The 23,200-nt window shown below is 36.3% G+C and overlaps 1 protein-coding gene across 14 annotated transcripts in view; it reads right to left on the minus strand.

Annotated features, from left to right (window-relative positions):
• Positions 1–2,874: 2,874 nt before the first annotated feature.
• Positions 2,875–23,200, minus strand: part of CEP192 (centrosomal protein 192) — a 137,743-nt gene continuing 117,417 nt past the window's right edge. For 12 of the 14 annotated variants that reach the window (XM_045849775.1, XM_045849774.1, XM_045849773.1 and 9 more), the window contains 11 exons: positions 21,683–21,858; positions 20,933–21,056; positions 19,311–19,416; positions 18,680–18,884; positions 16,259–16,338; positions 14,998–15,093; positions 12,489–12,608; positions 11,952–12,073; positions 9,310–9,439; positions 8,830–8,888; positions 2,875–3,317 (listed from right to left, as the gene is read on the minus strand). In XM_045849775.1, coding sequence (XP_045705731.1) covers positions 3,179–3,317; positions 8,830–8,888; positions 9,310–9,439; positions 11,952–12,073; positions 12,489–12,608; positions 14,998–15,093; positions 16,259–16,338; positions 18,680–18,884; positions 19,311–19,416; positions 20,933–21,056; positions 21,683–21,858 — 1,357 coding nt within the window. In that variant the 3' untranslated portion in view covers positions 2,875–3,178. The remainder of the gene's footprint in view (positions 3,318–8,829; positions 8,889–9,309; positions 9,440–11,951; positions 12,074–12,488; positions 12,609–14,997; positions 15,094–16,258; positions 16,339–18,679; positions 18,885–19,310; positions 19,417–20,932; positions 21,057–21,682; positions 21,859–23,200) is intronic. The other 2 variants (XM_045849776.1, XM_045849779.1) reach the window with 1 other exon arrangement.

A 23,200-nucleotide genomic window follows, 5' to 3' on the forward strand; every position in this document is an offset into this window, starting at 1 on the left:
CTGTTGAGGGCGTGAGAGAGGCAACCAATTGCTATTTCTCTCACACATCACGTTTCTCTCCCTCACTCCCTCCTTTCCCCTCTCTTCAAAAATAAATACATAAAATCTCTAACAAAAAATGTTTGCTAACACTGTTTTGGCTATGATGTAGAAAAACAGGCGTCCTTCATAACTTTTAAAAAGTACACGTTATTAATTATTACAATTTTTCCAATTTCTTCTCCCTTTATCACCCTCCTCCTTACAATTGCCCCCCCACCTGCCAGCATTTCTTGCCCCCTTAGTTCATGTCCATGGGTTGTACACATCAGTTCTTTGAGTTCTGTTTCCTATGCCATTTCTGATCTCTCCTATTTAATGCCTACCAATTTTAATGCCTAGTGCTTCTTCTTCCCTATACCTTCCCCCCTTACCCTCATTCTCCCCACTGGTAACCCTCCATGTAATGTCTATTTCTCTGATTCTGTTCCTATTCTAGTTGTTTGCTTAGTTTTTTTTTATTGTTTTTCTTTATTTTTTTCAGGTTCAGTTGTTGATAGTTGTGAGTTTGTTGTCACTTTACCGTTCATATTTTTTATCTTCTTTTCCTTAAATAAGTCCCTCTAAAATTTCCTATAATAGGGGCTTGATGATGATGAACTCCTTTAACTTAACCTTATCTGGGAAGCACTTTATGTGCCCTTCCATTCTGAATGATAGCTTTGCTGGACAGACTAATCTTGGATTGTAGGTCCTTGCCTTTCATGACTTGGAATACTTCTTTCCATCCCCTTCTTGCCTGTAAGGTTTCTTTTGAGAAATCAGCTGCTAGTCTTATGGGAACTCCTTTGTAGGTTAACTCTCCTTTTCTCTTGCTGCTTTTAAGATTCTCTCATCTTTAATCTTGGGTAACTTGATTATGATGTGTCTTGTGTTCCTCCTTGGGTCCAATTTCTTTGGGACTCTGGGCTTCCTGAGCTTCCTGGAAGTCTATTTCCTTTGTGAGATCAGGGAAGTTTTCCTTCATCATTTGTTCAAATAGGTTTTCAAATGATTGTTCTTCCTCTTCTCCTTTCGACACCCCCATGATTCAGATGTTGGAGTGCTTGAAGGTGTCCCATAGGCTCCTAAACCTCTCATTTTCTTTGCATTTTTGTTTCTTCATTCTGTTGCGGTTGGATGCTTATTTCTTCCTTTTGTTCCAAATCGTTGATTTGAGTCCCAGTTTCCTTCCCTTCACTATTGGTTCCCTGTATATTTTCCTTTATTTCACTTTGTGTATCCTTCATTTCTTCCTTCATTTTTCAACAGAGATCAAGCAATTCTGTGAACATCCTGATTACCAGTGTTTTGAACTGTGCATCTAACAGGCTGGCTATTTCTTTGTCTCTTAGTTGTATTTTTTCTGGAGCTTTGATCTGTTCTTTCATTTGAGCCATTTTGTTTTTGTCTCAGTATGCCTGTTATATAGTGAGGGGCGGAGCCTTAGGTGTTCACCAAGGTGGGGCAACCCTCTTTGCTGCCTTGTGACGCTGTATGTGGGGGATGGTTCCAAGAGGGAAAAGTGCCGCTTGTTGCACTCTATGCCAGTTTTCAGTCACTTCCCCTGCTACTGACAATCAAATTGGGCCCTTCTGGTGCTGATTCCCAAGTGGGTGGGTTTGTGTACATTCTAGGACCCTGTGGGTCTTTCCAGTGAACTCTCCTGTGAGGCTGGGAGTTTCTCTTCCTGCCGCCTCAACCCCCACAGGTTTAACCCTCCTCTTTTGTGACCCCCTAAGCATTACCTAAAAGGCAAAATGATGGTTACACAGAAACATCACATTTTTAAAAAGTACTACCCGTTATAAATTTTTAAAGTGTGACTATTATCAAATAAATGCACAAACACGAAGGCTTCTCACAACTGATATAAAATATCTAGATTTAGAGTAGGACAGTATCAGTGAAACCAACAACTGTTTAACTTGTAAAATTGTTTTCACAAATTGTATTTCCAAGCAAGAGAAAAATGAAGTGGGGGGAAAGATTGGGAAGGGTCAATGAATTAGTATAAATGATCCATGGACATGAACAACAGGGTGGAGTTCGACTGTGGGAATGGGGGAGAGCAGGGAAGAGCAAAGGGGGAAAATAGTTGGAACAACTATAATAGAAAAACAATTTTTAAAAAGAAAGAAAATAAAGTGTAAGAGAAAAGAAGGGATCTGTTTTTCTGTCTCCAGCTAGAACAATCATTGGTTCTAAATTGTTACTTGTTTTAGGTCACCTAGGCAGCTTTTTATTCATTCCATAGTCTTTCTGTTCCATCAATATATAAGCCATTGTGATCAACCCCACCCCACCACACAAATGTTCACAATCTGGGATTTTGTTGCACCAAAAGAGAGGATATTAGCTGAGGCTCAGAAATCTTTACCAGGAGACTTACTAGTAATGTTGAAAAGCAGTTAATAATCATGTTCCTCCTGGGTAAAACTAGGTAACCACATCACTTTCTCTATCTCACAACTTTCCACAGCTCAAGGTGTCACAACAGGAAAGCTTTGCTGTCCTGATCGCACTGGTACCTGCAGAGTGCCCCTCTATGTCAGATTATGGAGCAGTTATCTCCTCTGGCTTACTTACAATAAATGCTATCTTAGAATACATTAACCTCTCCAATGTATTTGCATATAAAGAGTTTTCCCACTCTGGAGAAAAAAAATTAAAAAGTAACCTTTCCTTTCAACTTTGGACAATCAGCTAAAGGATAGAAGGAAAAGAGAAGGAATTTATTAGGGGAGAGGAAACTATGTAATGGGAGAGAAAAATCACAAAACAGACTCAAGAGCTTGGAAGTAATTAGAATAAAGCTATACTCTCATTTTTGTATGACATCAAATAAAAAACAAGTTCAGTGAAAATTAACTTTATTTCTGGATATACCACATTCAACTGTATGCCATATTTATTCAGAATATCATAATCAATGAGAAAATAGAACTCTTCTCCCCTGTAAAAATTAAGCACAATACTGCAGGCTAGATACATGATATTTTAGTCAGGTCTTCAGTATTAGCTTCTCAAAACAACAAAAAATCCCTACTGTTTACATATTTATCATATAAAATATATACAAGAATATAATTATAGTGTAAAAAAATGAAGTTACCAAAATATAACTTATACCATTTACTTTAGACAAAATGTATTATAGTTAACTTTTTTCAAGAGCTTCACCAATTAGTCGAATAGCTATACTCTTGCCTTCGTCTGTTTGAATAACAAGTGAGGCTTCAAATGTGCCCACCAACTTTGGTTTGAACTGTACCGGCATGTTGATGTAATGCTGGGCTCTGTAAAGAGAAAGGAAAATGTCAGCAGCCTGATGATATGGCAACAAACAAATCACCTGCCACAGTTAAGCACAATGGCTGGCAGAGAGCTCAGTAGGTTTTTTGATGAAAGAACATAGTCCAGTTATATTCAACCTAAATTTATTTCTCATTTCTTTAATGTTATTATTTAATGCAAAACTTGCACAAAGGAGAGAAAAATCCAAGATCTGATTCAAAAGTACTCTATGTATTCCTGGAAATCAGAAGAGGAAATCAGAGTTCTGACCTATAGTATATGGAGATTTATATTCTATCTGCAAAAGCAGGTGCCTGTCTACCTAACAAAGAAAACAAGAACTCTTTACATATCCCGACCTTCAATTGGGAAGAATATAAATTGACTTGTCACATGCCCATCAGTAACAGGACTGTATATATTTTTTTGCTCCAAAGCTCACATAAAACCTTTATCAAAAATCTCCTTGAAGACTTATTTTCAGATGACATCAAGGCAGATGATATCAGGTAATGAATGCCCTATGTTTAAAAGTAGTATGTTGGCAGGTTTGTTTTTGTTCATAAAATCAGGTCCCAAGAACCTTAAAAATACACTTATTTTCATGGTGAATGAGACTACATATACTTTATCATAGCCTGTGTAATGTTATCTACACTCAGTCTTAATTGTTTTTCAGTGAAAACTTACAGCTTTTAGACTTCCCTCAGCAGGGAGAACTTTACCCCCTTAGTCTCACCTCAGAGCTATACGTTTTAAAGTTCAGCAATCAGAACTAATAATATGCTTTTGTTTCCAATGGCAAATTGAGGAAATCGTTTAAGTATTTCAAAGCACTTTTCCTGAATATAACTGATTAACACAGACAAAAAAATCATATATATATATATATATACACACACTCACACACACACACATATATATCTGTCTGTCTATATTTAAAGTCTGGGTTATTTTTTCCAAATGCATTAATACCTTATTTTCTCAAAGCTATGTATTTTTTTTTAAAAAAATGGTACCCAGTCCATGGCATTGACAAACTACAATTTTCTCTTTCATATTAGCATTTTAATACTCAGAATAATATACTATTTGTCAACTTTAGAGGATGTATAATTTATGAATTACTAAAAGTAATGAAATTACCCAAAATAAATTTCTGAAAGATCCCATTATTAACAAATTTCAGTGTGGAATACAGTTCAACTAAGAAAGTGTTTTTAATCTCTCTTCTCTTTCTATACACACACACACACACACACACACACAAAAGGTAATAGTAACACACACACACACTAAAAGGTAATAGTGAACACAATGGAGAGGTCTAGTTCAAAACCTTTTTGCTAGGAAATGACTAATTTTACAGCAAAGGCACAGAAAAGTAAAAACACATTAGGAAAGCAGAGAGGCAGTCATGGAAGTGCACTCTAAACCACTTGGTTCAGTACATGTCCCATCTACATATAAAGGGCTTATCAGAACCTACAAATTATATAAACCATAATTTTTCTCTTTTAATTTAAAAGGAACTCTGGCTGGTATAGCTCAGTGCATTGAGTACTGGCCTGCAAAACAAAGGGTCACTGGTTCAATTCCCAGTCAGGGCACATGCCTGGGTTGCAGACCAGGTCCCCAGTAGAGGGAGTGTGAGAAGCAACCACACACTGATGTTTCTTGCTCTCTCTTTCGTCCTCCTTTCCCCTCTCTCTAGAAATAAATAAATAAAATCTTCTTCTTAAGGAACACTTTTGGTAGGAAAAGCTAGTACATTAGCATAGTGAAAACACTATCATCAAAGAAATTTTTAAAAAGTAACAAATTGCTTGGTTCCTGTGCATGGGTGATAAGTAATGACAGATCATGATAGTGTTGTTCCCTGGCTGTGACTTTGTGAGAACTGCCCTTCCCTTTCAAATGACATGGCAGGGGCTGTCAGGTCAGAAGCTGCAGCTGACCAGGACCTGCAGTACACTGTGTGCATGGAGACCTGGGCATGCAAGAGGGGAAATACATTAGTTTGACTCCTCATCAGAGATTAGACTTGAATAAGATAGGTTAGCATAAGGATGCTTTTGAGGTCTAAGTGGGAACATGAACAAACTCTTTTTAAAAAGACATGTGAAGGGGATGATCACCTAGAATCCAAAAAAAACAAAAAAACAAAAAAACAAAAAAACAAACCCTTTCCAAGAAACTTAATGTTTTCTTCACCTTTCTTCTTTATAATCTATCATTAAATGGGTTAAACATCCCTATATACATTCATGCTCATCTACCTCTACATTAGGCAAGATTTCTGAAACTTCTGGAGCAAAACTCCTACCTATTTATGTTGCAATCAATTTATATCTCATAAGTCAGTTTACTTCATTTGGTTAAATAGATCACAGAATTAGTGCTTTACACAAAAGATTTTCTTATTCTTATCAAATTTATACTGAGTTGCTGCTATGAGAGTTGCTGCTGGAATTTGTAACATTACATATTTATCCCAAGGTCCATATGACAGTTAATATGAATGAAAAGTTTCTGGAAACTCGTTGTGCTCAGAACAATAAGTAGCTGCCACTAATAAACCAATAAAGTGTAAAATTATCTTATTTATCTTCAAAACATAGAAATTTAAAAATGTTTTAAACTGATATGTTCAAAGAGTATAAAGCAGACAAAATTTATCTTGTGATGCTATTTTAAATGCTAGCTTATGTAAATTTTGCTGGAATTAAAAATATTTTCTCATGTTTCTTAAGTTTTTTTTAGATGCTATTAACATGATCTAGGCTGCAAAGAAAAGCAGTGTTCTTATTCAGGACATTTTAAAATTTTCGAGCACTGGAATGGTAAGTCAACAAGTTCAATGCTATAAAACTGTCTACTTTTAAATGGTGAGCAATGAACACATTTTATATTTCAAAACTGGTTTTTAGAAAATAATTTAAAGCTAAGCAAAATGCCATCTCATTTATAAAAACTGAATTTCTCATTAAAATTTTTTCATCATGTCTGTAATACTTAGGATGAACAGGAAAAGGAGGAAGAGCAGTGGTGGCTATTACTGCTGCTATTAAGACAACTACTAAATCTAGAAAAAATATCATTACTAGTTTGTTAGAAAATATAGATGACAAAAAATAAATATGAAAATAATTTGACATCTTAATTGCCAAAATTATACTTGATTTTAGGTAATGTCAAAATTATAATACCTCAGTGACAACTACTGTACACTGCAGAAGGATTGCCAGTCCCAATTCCCCTTATATCCCTTTTCATTCAATTCGCCTTTTTCCTATACTCCACATTGGAAATAGACTGCTGCCGGGAACACTTATAATGGAACAGGTTTAGTTTCTTTTTCTGTAAAAGGTCAAGAAGATAACTAATTTGGCTTATAAATTTCAGCTGAAATAGAATTTTTAAAAATCTGTGAATCTTAATATGCAAAATATATAACACCAATAGAGAATTTGAAACCACTATGTATGCAGTGATTAAAGCTGGAAAATAAATGTTAACTCCAGGCAAGTTTTGATATTATATTTGATAATATAGAGAATAGTGACATAAAGCTAAATAATTCAACACTTATTTTAAGTGATTCCTTATCAAAACTATAGATGAGCTAAATGCTCATCTTCTGTTTTGTTTTTTTTTTAAATTGTACTAGGCTATTCAGGGGAATAAAAAGACAAAGAACTACAAGATTTTTTGGAACCTTTTAAAGCTTATTTTTTTTTAAATCATTTTTTTAATGTAAGAGCTCCCTGAGACAAAAATGTGAAGTCCTTCCAGGAAGTTCTGCCAGGTGCATGCTAGTTTACACAGAAGTATTCCACTCAAAGGGGGTTAATAACAGGAATGTGAATCAGGTGGAGAGTAAAAGGGAAGCAGAATAAATAATGAAGTTACAATAAAGTTCAAATTCAGATAGATCATTTATTCAGCATCTATTTGTACTCGGTTATAAAAAGTTACAACTGGTAATTTAAATAATCTATTTTTATTTTATTAAAAACTTTATTACAGTTCTTTTTAAATAAACTAATTGCTTCTGCAGTTATACCACTATGTATTTAACAGTGCTGACCTATTTTAATACATCAGTATAACATCACTGGTCTCAAATCAGTCAAGACAAACCAACCTTCACTAACTGGACGGGTCCACAGACTTCTGGGAGAGCAGAGAAGATAGAAAACTTGGGTTTAGTAGTTTTTAAAAATTTAGGCCTTTCTCTTTTATGTAGTTATCGAAGGGATTAAATAGGAAAGCAATGAAAGGAATTTATGAGGTTGTATTAAAATCTCTGAAGTCAGTCTTGATGGATCCTGCCAGTAAGGCCAACTTAAAAGAAGAGCTTTATTAATAATGCTGAAGATACCATTATCTACTGAGTGCTTCCTATGACTGGGCACCAACACACATCTCTATGTACTGATAACAATTACCTGCTGCCAGAAGCATTATCATCTCCATTTTACCAGTTAGGAAACTCAGATTAAGTCTATGATAATTTCTAGATTGTTGAACTTGCAGTTTGCCTCCCAGTCAGTCTCCTTGGGAGGCAAAGAAAGTGCTTAACTCCCAAGTACATAAATAACATGTTACATAGTACCCAGAATGGGGAAAGGGTGGTGTAAGAGGGGAAAAGAATGAAAAGGTAAGAGGTAGAGAGGATAGGCCTCCCCCTTTTCAGTATCTAGGTATATGGGTAAGCTCCTATAGAACAGTACTGCTGGTCTAAATAACTCCATAAAGATGGTCCTAGAATCTTTGCTGAGTGGTTTGAGTTTTCACAGAATATAACATATTTTTGGAATAGTCTCGTAATACTAAAAGGAAAAGATCTTGTAATTAAATGGTTTAATTAAAGATAAAATTACTCTTCAGTATTAAGCCCAATAAAACTTAAATAACAGGGACAAACAAGTTTGAGATTTCAACTTAAATGTACATCATATGGGAAAAGAAAATTAGCAATGACAATAGGAAATGAAGCCCTGATTTAGAATAATATATAGGGTATTTGAATAATGACAACTGAAAAATACTATAATGAAAGTTTTCCCAATTCATCTGGAAAAACTAATTTTTGTCCAAATTAATGAAAATCTAAATCCCTGATTCTCAGCATAGTAAAAAATAATATTTTCAAGCAGAAATTATTCTATAGTTAATCACAAGATAATTAAGATTCTATGTATTTTTGTGGCTGATACAATATTGGGTAACAGGAATCATATGTTAAGTGCAAAATACTGTGTGAAGTTTGAGTTGCTGCACTGTAAAGTACCCTAGTGGTCAGTCACGAAATGTTTTCCCTGCAGTCTCCTTATCTCTTTTCCTATTTAAGAAGTCCCATGTGTTTACTGCTTTATGGTGTTGGTTATGAAGATGAGGAGCTGCAACAGAGGGAGACCTCACAAGTCCTAACTCCCAAGTGATATTCTGATGTCTTGAAAACAAATTTCTGTACTAGTATGAGAACATTTTGATTTACGATAAACTTACCTCAAAGAATATTTTGAATGTTTGACGTAGAAAGGTTCTCTGGGACTTAAAAACTTCAGCTGCAATTTAATATGAAGCACTTAGTGAAATTATGCAAGTTAGATATTTGAACATACACTTACAAATTTATAAATTTAGGTGTAGCCACAAAATTGGGTAAGGAAATAAATGCTCATAAAAACACATAAAAGGAAATTTTAATATGTATTTACTCTATCTTTGATTAGAGTAAATGTTATTCAGAAATATGTTAGTCTGATGTTACAGAATAAAAAGTTTAAAAATGAAAAATATGAAAGGAAACAAGTGCTAAATACTTTTGATTTTCAGATAAAGGGTCATGAACGTTCCGTGAATTTCATTTCAAATATATTAAAGCATTTTAAAAATTAACATAAATTTCTAATTACCAGGAAAATACTTATGAAACAGTTGAATATATGTATTTTTCTAAAACCCACAGTAGTATTTACAACTTACCAAGTGTGTAATAAAAGAATTATTTCGCAAATTGACTTTTAATGTCCTTGATTCCCCAACTCTAGTCGGTAAAAACCAATACACATCTTCTGGGGCATAAACTCCACGGTGGGTCAAGTCAAGCTGTCTGCTTTGGAAAAAGGTTTAAAAGTCATCTATTTAAAATCCAAATGTAATTTAAATTATTTAAATACATCAAATTAGGAAGTAGTGCTTTTGTCTTCCCCTACAACTCAATTAAAAAATAGTTTTGTAATGGCTATTTAACTAAGTCGTGTAAAGGTAAAATGCTGACAGCAGGAATACTCTTACAGAGGTGCTTGCTGGTTTATCTGCTATGTAAGACAGCAGTAGCACAACCATGGCCCCTCTTTTTTACTAAAGTCTGGCTCTCCACTCACTTCAAAAAGTGGTCCTTTCACCTTAGTCTATTTCACTGACTCCTCACAGCACAGTCCACTGATAATCTTCATTTTTATAGCAGTACAGATTACTGACAATAACACAAGCTCTGGCCTCTCGGCACCATTTGATGGTAATGACCACTTCCTCTTGCCTTGGCTTCCAGATTTCTCTGGCCACTTGTCAGTCTGTGCAAGCTCATGCCTACACCCTCACCTCCAATGCTTCTGTCCCACAAGGCTAGGCCCAGGACATCCCTACCTGCTCACATGACACTTTCCTTAGACAATCCCATCTCCGGTGATCCAGTGACCTCACACCTATGTGACCTCCAGATTTGTTTCTCAACTTAGATTGAGCTTCTGGGAAACACATCCAACCACCTCATAATTATCTCCTTATGGCTCCTCAATCATTATCCTCCACTTGTATTTCCTGTTTAGAGGAATGGTATCTGGGAGCTGACCTTGAACCACTGCTTTCTCAGTGAGCCCCTTTATCCAATCCACCACTGAGTCCTTCAAATTTCCTTCCTATATACTTTAAAAGTGTCCATTTTTCATTACCTTTCTTGATACTCTCTTATCCTAGACTGCTTAAAAATGCCCTCTGATTAGTTTCATAGTATGTACTCTTGCCTCATTCTAATCAGTTCATACTACAGCCAGAAGGATTTTTCTGTAAATACTAGAATCTGATCATGCCATTCAATGGTTTCTAGAAGCTTTCCAGATAAACCTGACATGAGACCCTACATGGTCTGCACTCTACCCACTTCCCTCTCCAGCCTTGCCTCATACAACTCTCCTTTCCTTCCTCTGTGTTCCAGGCCTGACTGTTTTTAGTTCCTTGAGAGCCAACAATCCCCACCACTCTGGTTGTTTACACAGTCCTCTTCACCTAGGTCATTTTCATTCACTCTCAACTTAAAGGTCCCATTTTAGGGAGGTTCCTCACAGATATATTTCCCCATGTTTCCCATTTATTTTCTTTCAGTCCTTTCTGAGGGTTGTAATCAAGCCTGTTAGTGTGATTATTTGTGATGTGGCTCCTCCTCCAGAAGGGAAGTCTGTGGAGGCAACAGCTGGGGCAGTTTTGCTCACTGTCTTATCTTTACTACCCAGAATGCAAAGAGCACTCAGTAAGCATGAGATGAGCAAATGAGTAAATAGCATAGTGTGATAAGAACACATATTCTATTCTTTAAAGGATTCTAAATCCTTACAAAGTGCATATTTACTCCTATTAGAAATGACCACATTTATATTTAATTCAGTAGGTATTTAATGTATTCTTATAAGCATCTTCCTCCAGAACTGGCTTAAACCTAAACATTAGTTAATTAAGGATTATTAGAAACATATTCATTAGGTAAAAATACTTAAATATTACCGTTAAATGTGTAAGCTACTGGTATAAAATATACATTCTTAAAAGTTTTGAAGAACCTACTTTCATAAAATTCTTAAAATATTTTTGGGAATGTAAAATGGTTACAACCACTTTAAGAAAACTATTTGGCAATTTATTTTAAACACATGCTTGTCATATGAACCAGCAATTCTATTCTTACATAACTCTATCCTTCTCCAAATAAAAAAAAATATGTCCACAAAAATACACATACAATAATGCTCACAGTGCCTTCATTCATAATGATGCCAAATTAAAAGGAAAATGAATAAATAATGATGTGTTCATATAATAGAATACTGAACAATAAAAAGGATCAAACTACAGTTATACTTAATGACATGAATAAATCCCACCAAAGTATATGTTAACGGAAAGAAACCTGATAGGAAGAGTGCATATGTAATCTATGGTAATAGAGTAGAACAGAACAAACCTTGGAGTGAGGGTTGAATAAAAAGGGACATAAAGAACTTTCCAGCCCCTGGCTGGTGTAGCTCAGTGGATTGAGCGCGGGCTGCAAACCAAAGTGTCGCAGGTTCGATTCCCAGTCAGGGCACATGCCTGGGTTCCAGGCCATGGCCTCCAGCAACCGCACATTGATGTTTCTCTCTCTTTCTCCCTCCCTTCCCTCTCTAAAATAAATAAATAACATCTTAAAAAAAAAAAAAAGAACTTTCCAGGGGAAGATAAACAGTCTCTATCTTGATTCAAGTGGCAGTAATACATGTAAACTCCTAGGCAAAGACACTGAGCATTTTACCAAATGTAATTGTACCTTAACAAACTACTGAGAAAAAATTTATAAAAATGCCAAAACAACATACCCAGGTATGACAGCAGAAGCTTCTGATATGGCTTGTCTTCGGGACTTAACTAAATTATCTATTTTAATAAGAGTATTTGTAGAAAGGCATGAATTTTCAGGCTCATTTTCTGCTTTGACACTCTATATAAAAAGAAATTATACAGTGGAAAAATAAATAATCTAGGAAAATATATGGGCATTTAACTTTTTGAATTCTACTTATATCCTTCACAATTTTTAAAAATAAGACTTAAGATTTTTAAATTCCCTAAATCACAAGCCCTACACTTTTCACTGTTCATAATTTCTGACACACACAAATACACAAACAGAGTATCAAGTCAAACAGATTTCATAAAGCCAAACCCAGACCTCTAACATACCAATCAATAAAGATAAATGAGAAAATTAAGATAGGGCTATACAGCATAATTAATAAAATTAGAATAATCCAAGAAAAACATTCTGCATTTTCAGGCCAGTTTTTTCATGTCAGTTTCACTTAGTTTTTAATACACACACACAATAATATATATAAATTTAGTGTAATACTCACTTGTCCGGAGAGTTGAAATCTCAAGGTATGTTTCATGTGAGGCTCTTTAAGGGGGTGACATTCAACATCCCAAAACTGGGCATAGTCCCCTTTATCTCTGGGCAAAAATGTGATGGAGACCTTCAAAACAATACGTCCAGTAGAGAAGTTTAGACACTGAAACTTACAGACATGTAGTTAGATTATCAACTTAAAATGTTGGTATGAAAAGTTAAAATATTTTTGCATTGGTTAGTTTTGTCACTAATTAAAAAAGAATTTGAGCAATTTATTTTTAGTGGGATGTTACTATACCAGATCCAAAATACATTTTTCTTTAAGGCTTTATGTAAAATATTCCTAAAAATGTAAATTTTTTAAGTTAAAAATTCTATGTGTGTCCTAGGTGAGTGCTGTGCCTGTCGGGCCAGTCACATACATTCCCACCCCATTCTGCAACAGCAGTGTTAGTACATGGGTGTCCCCAATGAACTATGAGGAGCAACCCTGCCATCAACCTTGTGTCCCAGCCCCTCCCTTCTTCCCATGCCCTTAATCTCCTAGTCTCAAAGCCTTAACCGAACAAAAATGGGTACAGAAAGCCTTCCCCTAGCATATTAGGGAAACAGGACAAGGGCTGCCCAGTGTGCCCAAGCAGAGTTGATCACACCTGCCCAGCCTACCTAAGGCTGAAGCCAGGGGGAGAGAGGAAGGGTACCCCTGGGTTCTGCCCAGGTGGCAGGGGTTGGAGGTGCAGGTGAGGAGAGGCCTTGCTGGCTGGCCTTGGCACCCACCCTGCCCTCTGCAGTATTTATTGCTAAGATATTGTCCAGAAGTGGCTGGCACTGGGCCAGGCCCTGGTTGTTATTGCTGCACACAGTGTATGTTGTGATATGTAAGGTTTTCTTTATTTTGTGTATAATCAATAAACACCTTTTAAAGAGAAAAAAATTCTAGAACTCTCAAGTATAAGATCTAAATCTGGAAGGTTCAACTCCAGATACACAATCCAGTCTCACTGCAATGCTTATGGAACCCTCTGCTGGCCAAGCAGTAAAGGACTAGGGCCTAGCACACAGCCACTAATTGGAAAAGACTGAAAGGAACAGAAAATGTGAAGGAAACATAGGTACGTAACAGGAGGTAGAAAAGACAAGCACCACTATGCTACATATTAGCAGCCTTTCTTATGATTAACTTGAGAATATCAGTCAGAAACAGTTACCCTGACCATACAGTTCAAAGTTATAGATATGAACTGTATGCACATAATCTGCAAAAAGCTCAATAATGAGAAAGTTGCAATACTTAATCATAAAATTTACCAGAGTTAAGAACGAACTTTATCAAAGTCAATGTTAAAAATACTGACTACCAGTTAGGGTGACAATCAGTATTTGAGTCTGGACTTAATTTAAAACACTGAAGTCACCTAATTTCTGTCACTACAGAAGGTAAGAAACAATGTAGCCAGCAGCAAGCCTGAAAGCACAGAGACAAAGGTGGAATACAGATCAGGGAGACAAGATCATCACGATTAGGGTGCTAAACTGTTATAAGATGATACGGACACTGAGAAGACTAAGGAAGAAAACAACCATGTCCTAAATGGTGAAAATATACAAATTATTGGGAACTACTAGGGGCAGTACCATGTATTAGACAAATTCCACTTACACCTCCTTCCAACACCAAAAAATAGAGAAAATCTAGTATTACTGCATATCACACAGCAGAAACAAAACAAGAACATCATTAGTTTATTTAATCCCACATCAAACTAATGTTTCAAAAAATTATTGTACATGTTTTCAAGAATTAGGTTGTAAATAACATTTCCTTCCTCCCTTCTAGAACACTATTATATGCATCAATAATTGTGCTATTTGGTAATATTTCCCTAAATGGTTCCAGAATGATGTGTCTTGTTGCCTCCACCCTCCTTAAATTAAGAAACCAGACCTAGAATTCATTGGACAAATGTGGTTTGACAAGAGGGTAAGCATTGCTTTGGGTCAAGATATGCAGTATGAACACAACAAAAATCACAGAGGTTACACTTCTATGTTAAGCATTATGTGAAAAGAAATTTCTGGGAGACAATCTAGTCCTGCACCATCATTTGTCTTTATAGCTTTAGTAAAATATAATTCACATACCATACAATCCACCCATTTCAATTGGTTTTTTAGTATACCTCCAGAATTGTGCTACTATCACCACAGAACTACTGTCTAGATTAGCACTACCTGAATTATGTTCAAAGTACTAGCAGCCTGCAGCCATATGAAATGCTTACATCAGAACGTAAATCAATCATATCACTAAGCATGGTATTTTGTTTTACTATTTAGAGAACAAGACTTTCTGCTGCAGAAAGCAATCCACTGACTTGTGCTGGGCCTCTTCTCTTGTGGCAGCCTGGCTGTGAGCAGCACTGGTCCAAGGGAGACAAACTGCTCTGGAGGAAACAAATGAGACACTCATCCAATCAATACCAGATGGCTACAGAAACAATGTTAAAACACACCTTTTGGATTCCTTGGCTTTCCATTATACCAGAAATAGGAGAACATCTGAATGCTGCATAGGTAGCTCTAAAAACATCTCCACTTTCATCAACTCCCTAAAATGTAATCATTTAAACAGTCAAATGAAAAAACATGAAAGTAAATAGAATAATTCTGAGTGACATTACTATCTTTATGGTTATTAAAGACATGCAAATTCGCTGTGCAGTGGACAAGGAGAACTCAATGCCTACCCCAGAGTGGAAGCTCTAAAGTGCTATTAGACTCAGCTCATACAAAGCCTCATACTGACTCTCCTCCCTGCCATCAGCCACTCCTCTCTGGCTATAGTGATCCTTAGAATGTTGTTCATAATGTCAAAACACTGCCTTTTCCACAAAGACCCTGAAGACTCTGCTGAAAGTGTATTTTAACATCATATGCAATACTAGTTTTTTCTTTTCAGTATCTTTTGCACACATTTTTTTTTAATGTTATGGCTCAGCCCTGGCTGGTGCGGCTCTGGATTGAGCGCTGGACTGGAAACCAAAGGGTTGCCAGTTTGATTCCCAGTCAGGGCACATGCCTGGGTTGCAGGCCGGGTTCTCCAATAGGAGGCACTCAAGTGGCAACCACATATTGATGTTTTTCTTCCTCTCTTTCTCCCTCCCTTCCTCTCTCTAAAAATAAATAAATAAAATCTTTTAAAAAATATTATGGCTCAAAACTCTTACCATCACACAAAATACATACCAAAAAGGCCAGTGTTCTAAACAACAGACATGACAACACACTCAATTTAAGAAGTGCCCATTGGCAGAGACTACTTGTAGTACACAGTAAGCTACACTCAGTGGCAAAGAACATTCAATTCTGTCTCCCGCACTAGCTTCCACTGGTGGAAAACATACAATAGTATTCAGAACATGGGAGAGAAAAATGTGCATGTACATGCACATACCAACATTCTATTCTATAATAATATTTTTATATATTTTTCAAAATGAAGTTATTTCAACAGATATAAATTAGGGCTGTAGGAGATAGCATTAAATGGAACAACTATATATTTTCACATATATCCTCTAATCTGACTCTCTTAAAACCACCTTGTGAAAAAGATTTGTCAGGTATTAGCCTGACCTCTAGAGAAAATCAAGTAAATAAATTAGTGAAACAAAAAACCAATAATCTCAACCTATATTCATAATTCAATTTTTAAAATGGCCTGCCTAAAGTTTAAACATTAAGACAAACACACTTGCAGCAATTATTACTGACCTTGACATAAGGTGGAGCTAAAGATGACAGATACCACTTCACTTCTGTGTTACCATGATTCTCAAGCTCCAGATAATTTTCTGAAAGAAACATATGTGTAACAACTCAAATTCTTGAAAAATAAGTAAATAAGCAGATTACTGTGATAATGTGATTACTTCACCATAAAGAAAAAAATACAATCATTATATCCCTAGAGGAGTCCAACAGGAACTACAGTATTTTCTGACAACAAAATCACATTTGACAGGATCTTATTTTGGATTTAATCCAGGTGTAACACAAAGCTACTGAAAGGCTTAATTTTAAGCAAGGGAACAACAAGGTGACTTACATTTTAAAGAAATGACTGGCTGCTGTGGAGAAGAGACTGCAAGAGGGTCAGAGTAAAAGAAGGAGCCCTTGTAAGACGTCACTGTAGTATTTCGATTGAGGGATGATGCATGAGATAGCCTACATCAGGTTTGAATAGTAGCAATGGGAGGAAAAGCAGTGGGCGGATATGGGACTCATTCTGAAGACAAACTGCAAAGGACTAACTAACAGACTGGATAAGAAGAGGGAGGAAGGGGAAAAAAGCAACATCCAGAAATTTGGCTCAACAAAATGGGCAGACAGTGATGCAGCTTACTGACAGACATGGGTAAGGCTGAAGAAGAAGCAGGTTTCATGGATATAAAACAAGAGTTCTATTTTTGTGAGATGCCCACATGCAGAAACTAAGCAGGTACCTGTGTGTACATCTGGGGTAGAGGTACAACAGAAAAAAGAAAGGGGACACAGGTCCAGGAAGAAGAAGAGTCAGCAGCGGAACCTGAGAAGGAGTACATAGAGCAGTGAGGGAAAAACTAGCGATCTACTGAGGAAGTATGCCAAGGAGGAAGGAGTAGTCGACAGTGCTGAGAGGTCAAATCAACAAAGACATGTGAAAGAGACTGCAGATTTGGCAAAGTGGAGCTTTTTAGACCAGGACAGGAATTGGTTCAGGGTACAGTGGTGGCAGTATCTAAACAGCCTGAAGAACAGAAAGTAGGGAGCATAATCATTTCACTAGGAAGGGGTGCTGAGGTAGCCGACAGCTGCAGCAAGGCCAAGGAGGGTGCTTCTTAAGTAGGTGAAAGAGTTTACGGTGTACTAATGGAAATGTATTAATCAGCAAACAGAGAGATGACACAGGAGCGAGAAAGAACTCAGGACGTCCCTGAGAAGGCAGAAATAGATGAGCCTGGATTCCAAGCAAAAGAGGTCATTTGTGATGGAAACAGAAAACTTTTGTTTAGCCTAATGGCTTCTATTTTCAATGATGTGTGAGGCTAAGTCAAGAACTGAAAAGAGAGCAGGAATAGGGGAGGACAGGGGAAGTAGGAGCTTTAAGAAGAGAGCTATTAAATGTTAGAGATGGGTAAAGGACACATACTAAGGAGTACTGGGAGATAGCCTAGTGTTGATCTGAGAGTTGAGCTTCAGTCGGCATGGCTGTAGTTTTCTCTAGCAATGCTCTGCTGCTAAGATGGAGACATGGAGGAGGCAGACAACTGATTCTAACAAGAGTTGAGATTTTGCAAGACAGGAATGTAGAGGAAGAGGGGCACAAGGCAGTTAAATGAAACATGAAGCCGTAATTACAAAGATATACCACAAAATTCAAGGAGGGTTATTAGAGAAGTGGGATGTGAGTGGAGTTGATCGAGAATGAAAAGGTAGTGGGGTCAGTAGCCTGGATATCTGCATGAGGTCAGAGAACTTCTGTAATTCCTAGAGTAAGCTGGAAAGAGAGGACGGTGATGGTCAGAAAGTGACAGGCTTGAAACTGTGAGTGAAAATATGGTATAGCTATTGGCTATGACCAAATTTAAGAAAGGACCATGAAAGTAGGAAACTAAGCTTGAGTGAAAGACAAAATCAAGAAAGAGGCCAGAAGCTAGAGGGCCAAATGATAGGTAGTCCCAAATTCTTGCCAATAGGTCCCACCTACAATCCTAGTCCTTTAGACTGAGCTGGGTGCAGGGGTGGCGGGGGAGGGGGAGAGGGGGAGGTGGGGGAAATGAGACATGTACACATGCTAACTCTCAAAGTCACATCAGTGACAGAGCCAGGCTCTACTCACTTTCCTCTCTTCTTCAGCTACTAACTAGCTAGTCAAAGATCTAGTGAGAGTTGGGAAAGGATGGTTGTGACCAAATAAAACCTAAGGCTCCTGGAATACATAAATTTGTTAAATGCCTAAAATTTAAAATTTACTATTTTTAAGCTCCCCTAAATCCATCTCATCATTGAAATGTTTACCAATAACCACTTGATATTGTTCAGAAGTAAGGGGGTAAAATTTTGTACGTATCACCAACATGGTCAACTAAGAAAAGAGTATTACACTCAATATGTCAGTAGACATTTGAATTAAATAATCTTGTCATATTGTACCTGAAGTTTCACCAGGTTCTGTTGTAGGAAAAGTAACAGTCTTATTTCTTATCTCAACTTTTGTAGAAGGTGGTTTTGTCAGTGGTTTTACCAGATGACTAATTAAAGGCTCAGTTACTGAAGGAATTCCAAATGAGGTGGAGGCCAAGCGATTGAAAAGTTCTTCCTGAGTCAATTCTTCTCGAATTTGAACTTTAACAATTTTCTAAAATGAGCCAAATAAAGGGATAAGACACAAATATAGCTATAGTTTTTAAAGAAACAATTTCTATTTTTAAGTCATGGTAGAGAAGAGAAATACAACAAACACACTGATGAATTTAGAAATTAAAGTTTATTCAGATCTCAAAGTAAATCTCTGACTTTATCCCCTGTCCCCAAACTCCCCTTTTTTCAAAGCAAATTTTGCAAATTAATAATGGATTCTAGGCCCCACTCTCCATTCCTGCCTCTACCCAGGAGAATCATTCAGATCACTAATGGAAAATCGCTACCAAATGCTCTATTTAAATAAGTCTAGTTGGGCTGAAAGAGCAGACACTTTCATTTGATTTCTAAAATGTAAATGATAGTAAGTTTTACAACACTTAAGATATAAGAGAAATGTTAATAAAAAATCTTTAAAAAGTACCTTTTGTCCATTGTCACAGTGTATATAGATCAAACCACTCCATGGGAACACTGAATGTTTTGTGGATAAGGAGGAATTAGGACTCACAAGAATTTGTAGCTTACTCCTTAAAACAAAGAATTTAATAATGTAAAACAAGAATATCCTAAACTTTAATAGTAATAACTACAAGAGTTATACTGTCCTATCAATAACCGACTATTTCCTTATTGCTCAGAAAGAACAGATAATGGAGGTGAGATCTCATACACATTTTATATCAACTTCAAATCAGTGGCTAACAAAAGGTTAAGTAACACAAACCCATAAATCTAAGGGCTAACTCCTATGAAAACAGACCATGCCATAGAAATACCATTTAAAAAGCAATTTGAAATGAAAATTTCTAGAGCAAAAGACCAATACCAAAAGCTGAGATGCTTAATAAAAAATAATGCTATCATAGTACAAAGAAAACATGATAGGTAGGAAGAAAAGTGGAAGAAAAGGGAGAAGATAAAAAAAAGGAATGAAAAAAATTGTTTCTTTTTTTTCCCAGTTGTTACACTTTCTGTGTTCATTGTTCTCTTCAAGAGCAATGAGATGTCAAAGAAGACTTTTAAATACCAGCAATGTAGTTAGGATTTGCAACTTAAAAATAATCCCCAGTCACAAAAGCTATTACACATGTCATAAATGGCAGAGAAAGATTACTTTCCACTCTTAATAGCTAAACACATGGGACAATAGAAAAAGTTTTTTGTGAACAACCTGTCCTATCATTTTCCTAAATTTTCAAACATTAATTAGCAAATGTTTCATTGATCACTTTGGTCCTAGGAATGTTTCTCTGGAGTGTCCCTCAGGTCTTAGTTGAATAAACTCCTAAAATGCATACTCCATCATTTTGCAAAAATAAATAAATTTCATGTTCTTGTTCTGCCAAGAATGTTGCTATTCCTAAAAATGAAGCAATTTTCAGATGTGAATATTCTGTGCCAACCCAGATACAGTTTCTAAAAAGCTGCAGAGCTGTGGCTTTACCTCCTATCAATAATTAATAGGAACATCTGCATATAGAGAGCAGATGCTTATCAACATTAGGACCTCAAAGACTTCCTTCTATCTTAGAACCTCCTTTACAGAAAATGGCAAGCTAGGTTTATGGCTCAGAAATATGAAGTCAGGAAGCTTTGTCTATAAAATGCCCTTTAGACCAAACCAGCAGGGTAAGTGAACCCAATGCAAGGTAATAAAAGGCAGAACTCTTGAGGTTTTAGAGACCACCACCCTTCATCACAGGCACAATGATACCCCCTGCATTATAGTTTTGTAGTCAGAGTAATAATGTAAGAAAAGATTCTAATGTCCTCTACTGCACTAACACTTTCCAACCTCACAAATCTTTCTTGACCCTTACAGGCTATACATGATATGTGGTTATGGATATGGTCTTTACTCCTCTAAGCAGCATGAGTCTTGAAAGTACTGTAAGTACCAAGGAACCAGACATGGCCCACTGTACAGTCAGCACATGGCAAAGTTCTACTGAATAAGTTAAAATGGCATATCATTTGATCCTTAAAAAGTCACCATGCCAGCATCTGAATAACACACTCAGAGGAAAGAGAAGTCATACTTACTCAGGCTGAATAAATCCATATTGTGGTGTTACTGTAAGGCAATGTGCTGGCCAATACAGCTCAAATTTTAATAACCTAACAGAATTATTTAAAATCTGGAAACGTCCAGTTTTTGCCAGTTCACCTATTATATCAGATAAATAAATATTAGTTACATTTAGCATTAGTGAAAAAGACAGTTAATAAAGAGTAAAAACTCCTAAATAAGTACACTAGTAAACCAGCTTATCTTGCTTTCTCAATTGCCCAGTTATTCGGAATTTCTAATCTCTGGCAAAACAAGACCACCTGTTTACTCTTAGAAACTACAAAGTTCAAATACTGAACAAAGGAGAGAAAAAAAGGAAATCTGGAAATTGTTACCACTTGGTCTTATCTTAGGCACATACATAGGTATCAGACTTATTCCTACTTTGAACCAACTATATAGATGTTAAGGGTAAAAGAAACCAAGTGCCAAATGAGTTCTTTGCACAGAGGATGTGGTGGGAGGAAAGGACAATGGATCATAAGTGGCTGTGCTGTGCAGGAAACTGGGAACTTGGACTGAGAGGACCACGGCCTTGTGTCAGAACGATGCTGTGGTCATGTCTGTTAGGTCTCTAGCAGATGAAAGGAGGTCCTATGAAAGCCATTGGACATAGGTGCATAAAGTCCACATTTATATTCCTAGATGAGCCATGGGTACAAAGTAAGTACAGTCCTGGGTTTCAGAGTGCATTACTGTCATGTCATTGCTGACATACTTACAAGTAGAAAGGGCTACCAAAATCAAGTGTTCTGGTTGAACAGTCCACATTTCCTCAGAGGATGATTTATCTTGAGGTGGGTGAACAACTTGAGAAAGTGGAAAACTTTGAGGACCCTTAACTGGTAAAATATCCAAAGAAACATTGCCACCATGTTTCCCAAGACTGTCAGATTCACTATATAAAAAGAGAAAGAAAAAACAAATGAAAGTGATAAAAAAGTGCATTAACATACTGTATATTTGTCAGTGAATAAAAACCCTTCATATTGTATATTCTTAATGTATAAAAAATAAAGTACACTAGAGGTCAAATATTATAATAATAATCTTTATAAGAATACTCAATGATTTAATTTCTTTCTTGCCTTGATTTCTGCATGCCACCTGAGGAATCTTATAAGGATTTACTAGAAAAGTACTCAGTGTTAAGAATTTTTGTTTAAAAATGAAACTCTTAATGTACTTATAACTGGTTTCACGTTGCTAACACCAAAAAAACTAAAATAAGAAGTCTTCTGGGTAAAGAAAGCCTTTACTGGGAAAAATACCACAATAAAAAAATGCTAATAAAGTTTTAAAAGTTTTTAATTAAACATTAAAACCGTGTTTTCAAATAAGCCTTAGATTATACAAAACTGTGGTTCAAATAAAATTTTGTAATCATGAAAGCACATGACTTAATTGAAGTTCAACTGTGCAGAGTCCAAATTCTCCTACCCTACAGTGGAACATCTTTCAGTTGACACTCAGCAGAGAAACATCCCTCTCTTCACTTTTATCATTGCCCTCTTACTCATTCCTTTCAAAGCTGACCGATACTGCCCCAGGGAAATAATGGACACGCCTGCCAAAAGTCAGAAATAATTGTTAAAATTTGATCTCCTTTTTAATCCTGATATATTAGAACGAAAACACAAAGATCACAGCATTTCTACTTTAACATCCATCTGCTTTGCAGCCTCAAAGTTCTGTAGTGTAATTATTTCTATAGCAACCGTCTGAGCAACATACAGACTCAAACATGCTGTGGCATCTAAGAGTCCAGCCACAGGGCTTCTGCCTCCTCAAGTTCCCAGTATGAAGCACTACAAGTGCAGAAATCCTTGCTGTTGTCCTTCTCTCCTCCTTGAATTTTGATATTAGCAGTATTCTTGATCTTACAGCATCATCAGCACTTTTTTAAAAATGTGCTGCATCCTGGTCTTCAGTGTCAAAAATAATTTTTAAAAAATAAAAAAAATTGGCCCTGGTTGACATAGCTTAGTGGATTGAGCACGGGCTGCAAACCAAAGTGTCGCAGGTTCGATTCCCAGTCAGGGTACATGCCTAGGTTGCAGGCCATGACCCCAGCAACCGCACATTGATGTTTCTCTCTATCTCCCTCCCTTTCCTCTCTAAAAATAAATAAAATCTTTAAAAAAACATAAAAAATAAAAAAATTTAAAAAATTAGTCTTTTAACTTCCTAAGAACCAATTCCTCACACTAAGTGATTTTCAAGATAATTTTTAACATAGG

The sequence above is a fragment of the Phyllostomus hastatus genome, unplaced genomic scaffold (genome assembly GCF_019186645.2).
Source record: "Phyllostomus hastatus isolate PE091 unplaced genomic scaffold, TTU_PhHast_1.1 phas_contig_80, whole genome shotgun sequence".
Taxonomy (NCBI): Eukaryota; Metazoa; Chordata; class Mammalia; order Chiroptera; family Phyllostomidae; genus Phyllostomus; species Phyllostomus hastatus.